The following is a 10000-nucleotide window of genomic DNA, read 5'->3' on the forward strand; positions in this document are numbered from 1 at the left end:
GAGGTCAAAAGGTCATGATTAGGGCCATCAATCACTTTGGATTAAATTTTGTCATAAGCTGTATGGGATTATCTCTCTATCAAGTCTTGTATATTATCAAGAAATCCTTTACTTAGCATACACGTGTTTTCAAAATATTCCTTTCTGTTCTTAATCATATGTAAATTACACATGCAGACATTCTGTTTGATGCTGATAGTTGTTTGTTTTACTGCAGTGTACTTTGTTGGCTTATTTTGTGCAAAAAAGATGCATTTAATGAAGATGATATATAAAAACAGACTTTCACTCAAGGCAACCAAATGTCTCAATGCTTTGGCCTCATATGAAAATGACAAACTGCATGTCCTTTACCTCTCTCTTTCTTGTGCTTGCTAATACAAGGAAATTCATTTCAATTATTAATGTGAAATAAATCAAAAATGTGCTCTTTAAAAGCAACTTTAAAAGACAAACTATTCAACTAAAAATTCACAATCCAGTCACATGTGGAGCACCTCACACATTAAAGCCATACAGTTTGATTGTGTTTGGGTCTTTTAAATGGTTATGAATAGTGCAGTGTAGTTTTTACTGTAGAATCAAGAGCAAAATCTCTTCTACAGTGATGAAACTATATCTCCTAGACCAGAGGTGTCAAAACTATTTTACATCAAGGGTCACATACAGCCCACTTTGATCTTAAGTAGCCGGACCAGTGAAACTGTCTTTCTGTCAGTGTAAAGAAGTTAAATCTTTAACTGTTTTTCTACATAATCAAGAAAAAACAACTGTGACATAGAAAGAAATCTGTCAGCATGAGTCTTTGGACTTTAACTGTACAAAATAAATGTGTAACATTACAGAAAAGGTTTGGGTAGCTCATTGCCTGGACTGTCAGTTTTTTGTTGTTGTTGTTTCTTAAATTAAACTGTAGTCATAAAAAAAAACACAGACATTTCTATAGTAGAAAGTGAAAATCAGAAACTATTTTGTCATTTAATTGTTTATTGCTTAATTACTTTGCATAATATGAATGGCCTCTCTATCTTCTTTGTTCAACCTGGACAACTTTTATTACTTTCCTTCATCCCCTGGACCTTTAAGGGGAATGTAACACGTGATTGTCCGCATGGTGTACCTATCAAAATAAAGCCCAACCCCTGTCTGCAGGAATTCTCAACAGGGCTGAAGATTCAGCTCCCACATAGAGACCACATCAATAACTGACATATGAAATTATTTTGCTGGCCAGAAAAAATTGTATTGTGGGCCTGATATAGTCCGCTGGCCTGTTTTAAAACCCCTGTCCTAGACTATTAGTCATTGCTGTTTGAAGATTCTCCTATCTGGATTCATCCTATTCAAACTTGAACACTCATTTCCTGATCACCTCCTGGGTTACTTCTTGGAGGGAGGTAAATTGTTCCTATACATCTTTAGAATTTTCCGGACTCCCTTCTCAACTCTGCGGAAATGTAGCCTCTTCCAGAGGCTCTGCTGCTGTTGACGCCCCCACTCCAGATCCTCGAGAAAGACCTGCAAAAAAGAACAAAGGGCCACTGGTTTTACTGACACACACCTGACAATCAATCTTTTTTGTGCATTTCACCTCATCAATTTTAAGTTGGGTGTTTGTACATGTAAAATGACTCAAATTTAATTCTGCAAATCTAATTCATATCTTAAGGTCACTAATCCAATGATCCCTGTTCTCTGACAACATGAGTGAGGTGTCACACTAGGAAAAAATGCTGTCTCAATGCCATCTTCAGAAGCATATATGTCATAACACTAACAAACTGGATGCTTTCCTATAAAAACACAAACAAAAAAAACATCTAAACCTGGATCTCTAATATTTCAAATTCCTACATTATAAATGCAACAGGAGTGCCAGCGTAACAGTACTGGTAAGTGAGTTAAAGACAGACCTTGGTCATCATATCACAGCTCATGTCTGCCAGACACCTATTCAGGTGCTAATGCTCAGGAGGGAAAACAGAGGGGAATAAAATGCCCTTAAAGCCAAGGGGTAGAAATGTGTGTCACTAACTGGATGTCATGATCCTGGGTCTTTGACCCACTGTCTTGTGTTTTCAAGGTTGTTTTTTTAATGAAATATTTTCTGTTTGAATCTTGGCTTGCTTGCTGTTTCTTCCCCAGAACGGTGATACTGTTTATTTAGACATTGAGTTTTCTTGAGTCTTGAGACTAAAGAAGTCACTTGGGTGAGTGGGAAAATGTTTCTTCCTTTGAAAAGACAATATCTAGATGAATTAACTTGGGGTTTATGGATGGCAAGTATCATAACACTTGTTTATTAACTTCTGTCTATCACAGCTAAACTGAGGTGAGTTGAGGATATCCTGAACTGTTGTTTTTGATACTGTTAGCTGGTGTAAGCAAAACTGGAATCTAACAGACTTGTTAAGACTTAAACACTATCCAAATAGACCCTTATATGATGTGAATAAGTAAGCATGTTTACGTGGGTTTTCATGTTTCAGAAACTCCAGTTTAGAAGGTAGGCTTGAGGTAATAATGAAAATATATGCATACAAATGTGGAATTGCTACATATAAACTTAAAACATAAAGCAAAGAATTTGTATTTGGTTACTTGTTTGTTATAATAATGCTTCTTGGCAATATATCATATACCGTTGGTGTCAAACTCATTTTAGTTGTGGGTCACATACAACCCACTTTGATCTTAAGCAGCCGGACCAGTAAATTCTCCATTCTGTCAGTGTAAAGAAGTTACATATTTAACTGTTATTCTAATTGATAAAGAAAAAGCTGCTGTAAAAAACAAAGAAAGCTGTCAGCACGACTCGTTGGACTTAAATTGTAAGAAATAAATGTGTAGAATGACAGAAAAACTTGTGGTAGCTCATTGCCCAGACTCTTCAGTTTTTGTGTTTGTTTGTTTTGGGTTGTTTTTTTTTTTGTTTTTTTTATAAACTGTAGCTGTAACCCTCCCCCAGAAATGTCTGTAATAGAAAAAATTTTTTTATTAGAAATATAGCATTTTGTATATTTATTATAAGTGTTTGCAATTTGGCATAATTTGTGAAAGGTTACATTTCTTCATTATTAAATAGCATAAATAACCCTGTAAACACCTTTAGTAAATTCAACAGTAAATATATATAAGAGAAAATATATATTACTGTAATTATTCCTACAGTAAATTTGTTTTACAGTAGTAAACTGACCTAGGTGAAACTGACCAATGGCTATAGAGATTTCTTTCAAACTTTCTTCAACTGTTTTGTGGGACTGACATTGAAAAGAAAAATGATTGTTTTCTGGAGAAAACATTAATTCAAAAAAAGAGTACTATGTTCTTATTATCCTCAAACAATTTTTTAGACACACATGCTTCTAACTTGATTCGCTTCCTCTCAACTTTCTTACAAAAGGCAGCACTAACTGTTTATAAAGATAGAGGAGTCGTGTATTGTCATACACTGGTTATTAGCTTACATTGGTTATTGAGCCCAGCAAATAGTTTTGGCCTTATTACCTTCTGAAAATTATTTGTTAATGCTGTCACTGTTAATGCCATTAGTATATGATACTAATGTTTAACTGTTTGCTATCTATCCTGTGAAGAGGTTGCCTAATATTACTAGTTACAAGTTATTTAAACATAATTTGTATTTGGAAAAGCTTTGTTTTATATCTTCTTTCTTAAAGCTTTTGGCCTGAGTCACTATTTGTGAGGTGTTCACTGGAGCCTTTTGTGCCTGGTATCTGGATTAGGTTTGGTTTGGAACTGCTGTGAAAACTCAGCGGGTGAGTAAGCTGTTGTAACTAAATTAACTGAAGTCAATCTAAGCGAAACGACAAATCTAAGGTGCATATATGTTCCTTGCCTACTAAGTTTGGTTGGGGGGGGATCAGTATTTAGTAACTTTGGAATAAAAGAAAACTTAAAAATAAAGTTTTTATCTTCATTCCCCCTCACCACCTTCCTAACGCGTGGTATAACTAACACTTTTCTAATGCTTGTCACATGACTAACATTAGCGTTTAACGTTAAGTTTAAACCCATATGCCTTCATGTCTAGTATTAAATGATATTACATATGTCACAAGGTTAATATTGCTCAAGTCAGAAGTTAATTACAACTATTAAAATAGTCACACCATTTGTGTACAAACAGTGCAATGTATCAACGCGGACACTGACTAGATTTTATCGCCATAAACCTTCATTGAGCTGTACACCTACTCATATGGATGCAGTGATTTGTGAGGTTGAGGGATGCCAGCATACATCTCATGATTTGTACATTTTGTGTGATCATTTTAAATGGCACATAAGAGATGGAAAATATTACTTGCCTGTTTCCTAACTGAAAAACTTATTTTCACGTGAAATCATCTTTCACATTACACATCAGCAGAAAACATTAACGTGCTTTACAGAACCCTGCAAAGGTAGATAGTGATGCAGCAGGAAGTAAGCATGAGAGTGAGATCCATGAAAATTATACAGTCTCCACTGTGCACCCTGAGCTGGTCAAAGGGATTGATATAGTAAAATGTGTAATTCATTTTATGTGCTTTTTTGTTCTTGGGTCACTGCGACACCAGCAGATGTAGTTGACAGCTGTGGGGATTTATTTTTATCTTAACACTAATATCTCATAAAGTGCCCAAAAGTAAATTGCAGTAATACTGTAAATGGATAATACAGGAAAAGTGCAGTACAAGAAATTACAGTAAAAATACAGTACTAGTACTGTAAAGGAAATTACGGTACTACTATAAATGCACAATACAGTAAGGTTACTGTGATTTGTATTTACAGTAAGTTACTGGCATCCAGCTGCCAGCTAGTTGTTGTAGATTTTACAGCAACCTTTGTACAGTTTAGGCTTTCTTATCAGATGATGGAAAACTGGTCTTGAAGCATGCTAAGAGGTACTGCTCTGCAGAAAGTGCAATTTTATTGTGGTGGAACCAAGACAGTAAAAATTAAAAGGGAATTACAATGTTTTTTCAAATGTGCAGTATAGTTTTCATCTTCTTTTGCTGCTTATTCAGTGAATTTTGGTCGGCGAGTGATAAATCTTGCAGTTTTAGAATCTGTCAGCACTCAACCACATGTCCTTGGCCGCCAGGTGAACACAGACAAACGCGAGTACATCCTTTTGCAGAATCGGTTTGCCTGCTTTTTAATTGTTTGCTGTTTTACCCGTTTTGTGGTTTTTGAAATAGTTTTGTGAGCTTTTAGCTGAGATTCTGACATTTCTGTGGATATCACACGTCTTTATTTAAACAATAGATCTGGCGGTACATCCCATTAAACCTGATGTTCTCCCTCTCCCCTCTGGTACCAGGACCATTGGGGTTCAGCAGGTTAACTGTTTAATGCTAAATTACTGTTGCGCAGCGGTATTTATTGCTTAATTAAAAGCAGTAAAACTTATGAAAATACAATAAAAGTCGAAATGTAAACAATTTAAAAAATATAAATGGGCATACATTTAGGTCTGTGACACTCAGACACTGAGCCATGGATGTGCTACTACTAGGAAGAATACACATGAGGTTTAAGGCCTGGACAAGTTTGAAACCTTTTGTCCTCCTCTACAGTGGCCCCGAGAGGCCAAACGGACTGCAACTTAAGAAAACACCAGCAATAAGAAAAATGCTGCAAAAGCACACAAAACACAACAGAAATAGGAAAAACGACAACGGAAATGGGGGAAAAAAAACAGATTTCCACAAGCACAAGGGAAGTGTTTCTGGGGAGACAATAACCCAATGTGTTTGTGTTGTTTTTGGATTGGATAGTTGAGTTGAGTGCCAAGGGGTACACGCTGGGCTATGGTGGACTCAGGTTGTATGCAGACCCTGGTCCACCAAAACGTGGTTCAGCCTGGAGCATTGTTGGAAGCAGAACTACATGTGTAGTTGGTGCCTTTAAAAAATATTATGTGGTGCTAGTAGAAATTAAAATAAAAAGCAAAACATCGGCTGCTGTTAGCTTCTGCCTTACACAACCCATAAATGTGGAATGGACTGGCCTAGATTTAATAAAGTGGTGGGACGATGTTTGCGGGTATGCTCAAAACACATTCGGACATGTGGTTTCGGTTATGCTTAGTGGTGATGTGAGGTTGTCCAGCAATGCTGCCGGAGAGGGGGAACCTGCGAGGCCTTTTCAGGAAGCCCACCAGTTCCCGTGATTAATTCCATCGGTCTCTTCTTCCCCTGGAGGCTGAAGTCCACTGACAAAGAAGCACTGACACTGTGGCGTTCAGTGCTTCTTTGTATGCTCCTGTGTGTTGGGGGTGCGTTCTGACGTACAAAAACAACAAACAACTGGACAAGCAGGTGAAAAACACCAGCTGGCTGGTTTCTCATGTCTTGTTTATAAACACTTAAACACAAGTATCTTAAAAATGCTGAGCTTAACCTATTATTTTAAAAAAAAAACAGGCTTTTAAAAACCCACACAGTATGAATCATTTTTTAAATGACATGTTTTATGTACATTTTTACATTTACATTGTACTGTATGTATATACCTTTAGTTGCTGTATGACATGCTGCTGATCCCAGGATGAGGAGTTCTCTCGTATAACATTGAGAATGGGGCGCCAGTTCTCAGAGAGGTCTGTCCCTTCAGTGACAGAAGCCAGGACCTTGACCCGTTGGCCACTGTGGCTACGGGGAACACCTCGGGCATACAGGGACTGCTTCGCCACTTTACTGAGAGGGTTCAAATATAAACTGCACAAAGACATGGACAAAAAAAATTCTGTAGGGCTTGCATGAAAGACTGCATGCTTTTAGTGTGTCTCTGAGGCCTTTTGAATTTCACCATATGTAGTCCATTTTAAAATGTTCTTGGTCTCACTCACAGGAGTAATAAATTGATAAATTCTATCAATTATCTGATGACACAATATCAGGATTCCCAAAAGGTTGATTCTGTTCATCTGGACGTAGCGTTTTCAGTGGGAGAAATGTTTTGTCACTCATCCAAATGACTTCTTCTGTCTGAGGAAGACAAAATGTTTCTCCCACTGAAAACGCTTCGTCCATATGAACAGAATCAACCTATTGGGATTTACTTACCTGGACTTACAACTTACATTACGCATGCATCAAAACAATATCAGGGTTTATAATTTAATATATGCCAAACTGTAAGTAAGGTGCTTTTTTCATGTTACGAAAACTGTCAGTGTTCTATGAAAAAAAAAAAAAAAATTTATAATGCAAAAAGGACAGTGGAATCAGAATTTATTTATAATGTGGTCTATGCAATACAACATTATAGCACAACTAAACCTCAAAGAAATGTTGAGCTTTGGATATAGTGAGAAGTTTCTTACTGTACAGTCTGAATGCTGGGATGTTCTCTACAGGCATCTACCAGAAGTAGAGCTGCGTCGTCTCCAATATTGTTATAGGCCACGTTGAGCTCCTGGAGTCTTCTGTGTTGTTGGAGCCTCTTAGCCAGATCCAGGACACCCTCATCCCCCAGTCCAGTGTGCATCAGGGACAAGTTTGTCAGGGACTGATTCTCTGGCAGGGCTTCCACCAGGATTTGGACTCCAGACTCCATAAGAGGGTTGTCACACAATCTGAAGAACACAATGGAATAATATGGCATTTCTGGTTTGGTCTACGACTAAGAATAAACTCCACGTGCAAATGAAGGTGTTAGCCAGGGCTTTGTAGCAAAAATATAGGCTAAGGACTGTAACTCCGGTCAGTAGCTAATTGATGATCAGAAAAAAGTAATAATAAATAAACCACAATCCAATGGCCAGGTCATTAGAATTGACACTGAAAGTAACAATAAGTGAATGTGAAGCAATCGTACAGGTAGAACTAGGGATGGGTACCGGTGTCCGGTGCCATGATGGCACCGGTTCTGACATAAACGGTAGTAACCAGACCGAAAAGCAGCGCACATTTCGGTGCTTTATTTCGGTGCTTTTTTTTTCCTGAGCTGTGATACACTTCTAGCCAATCATTTTACGTTTCCGAGGATAGTAGGCGGGGCCAGGTACGTACGTTCTAGTTAGAGCAGAGCTACAGATTAAAAATGTCCAAGGCGAAGCGGTCAAAAGTCTGGCTGTACTTCACAGCAAAAGATGCAAACTCAGCAGCAACAAGTGCTTTAAGCTGATACTGTGATACTGTCAAAGGAGGTAACACCTCGAATCCGATGAAACACCTGGCGACGCATAGCGTTTTTTTTAAAAGCCGAGAAATGCGCCGTATTTGATAGCTTGCTGCGAGACCTCACACCGTGCACGTTGGGTGGGTTGCCAGTTATCGGACCGGAGCAACATCCCCCAAAAACCCGAAGAATAGAGTCCTGGCCCCTAGCCCTGCCAGTGTAGCAGAAATGATGAGGATGATGATGCAGCAGCAGCCGTTCTTCTCTGCATGAGTAGCTTAATGTTGTTCGTGTGTAATTTACGTTGAGTAGGCTAACCACGTTATTACATTAATGCATGTAAGGTGAACTAGCAAACATCATCATAGCTACATGCGGCTGTCTTCTTGTTTGATGGCAGATACTCCCTTCACCCTGGCCAAAAAGGCTAAAATGACCAAAGAAAAAGTGGAAAACAGCTAAACATGAGAGGTTTTTGGACAAAGTTTGTGTTTTTTCCATTGTTTAAGCACTGCTTCCAGCCAAGAGTGATACCATATATGCCCCATAGCTGCAGAAAAGGCTAACATTGTTATCTTTTTACAAAAAACAAACAAACAGCTGAACATGAGAGGTTTTTGGACAAAGTTTGTGTTCTCCATTCTTTAAGCACCGGTTTGAGCACCGTTTAAGCACCGGCACCGTTTCAAAAGTACCGATTTGGCACCGGTATCGGATAAAACCTAAACGATACCCATCCCTAGGTAGAACAGTATGTGACTTTCCTCTGATTTAGTCAAACACTGTTGTTAAAAGAAGAGGGGATGTTACACAGTGATAAACCTTTCCCATATATAATTAATGTGGAAGAAAGACATTTAGCAAACTGAAAATGATGTCAATTGAAATGTTAGTTTGCTCTTTTAAACCATTATGTCATAAAAAAGAGAAAAAAAGAACAACATGTACAGAGTAAATTTGATTATTAACCATTGACATGTCAAACATAAGTCCAAAGATATAATATCCAAAGATATAAAATTTCATAGACTGACAAATTTGACTCTTTTTGGAAGGTGAAGTTCAACTTTAATATTACACTGTAGAGCACCCTTAAGCTGCACACAAGGTCCAGCTTGTGTGCCATTATATTGTTTTGAAGAAGAAAAAAAGAAGAAATCAAAACAAAAAGAAAATGAACACGGTGCTTGTCATTATCAAAACTTTTCCCAACAAATGTCCGTTAACACATCAAACAACTCAGAAAGATTACACTTAAACCTGTGGTGAGTCACAGGTTTAAGTGTAATCTTACAGGTGAGTCTCTTTACGGTCTTCAGACTTCCCTGAGACAACCTGGGAAAACATGGATTCACTAAATTTATGACTCTGTTATTAAGCTTAGCTGAGCTGAATTCTTAATTCTGTCTGTTATTTTGACTGTCTCCCAGATTAGGCTGGTAGCTTTTAGTTTTATGTGTGCCAAATAAGAAGCATCATTTGATATAACCCCCCCCCCCCAAACAAGACAAAACAAAACATAATAAACAGCTGTCAAACAAAGCATAAGACACCTTAACAAAGGTTGACCTATTCAGTCCTGATCAAAAGTTTAAAACCACCATATTTTGCATGGTTGGATCTTAACAAGGTTCCAAGTAGGGCTGCGACATGCTACAAGAAGAAATGGGAGAGAGACAAAACATTTTTTTCAGCATGCAAATTTATTAAAGAACGAGACGAAAGCGCGTTGCTAGGACTGATCTGAGGCAAATTTCATTTCGAAAGACTACCCAACAGAAGCCTTGATAAAAGCGTGATTTTGTGCAAAGTGTGCAAAAAAGAATTTGCATACCACCAAAGTACTTCAACCTTATGGTAC

General features: G+C 37.8%; 1 protein-coding gene across 2 annotated transcripts in view; it reads right to left on the minus strand.

The window, feature by feature from the left end:
• Positions 1–969: 969 nt before the first annotated feature.
• Positions 970–10000, minus strand: part of nlrx1 (NLR family member X1) — a gene marked incomplete at its 5' end in the record, with an annotated part of 17374 nt that continues 8343 nt past the window's right edge. For both annotated transcript variants that reach the window (XM_014338362.1, XM_005937120.2), the window contains 3 exon segments: positions 970–1518; positions 6530–6734; positions 7343–7594. In XM_014338362.1, the coding sequence (XP_014193848.1) occupies positions 1381–1518; positions 6530–6734; positions 7343–7594 (595 nt within the window).

Source organism: Haplochromis burtoni, unplaced genomic scaffold, assembly GCF_018398535.1.
Source record: "Haplochromis burtoni strain Fernald_Lab_line unplaced genomic scaffold, NCSU_Asbu1 Contig_227, whole genome shotgun sequence".
NCBI classification, from domain to species: Eukaryota; Metazoa; Chordata; class Actinopteri; order Cichliformes; family Cichlidae; genus Haplochromis; species Haplochromis burtoni.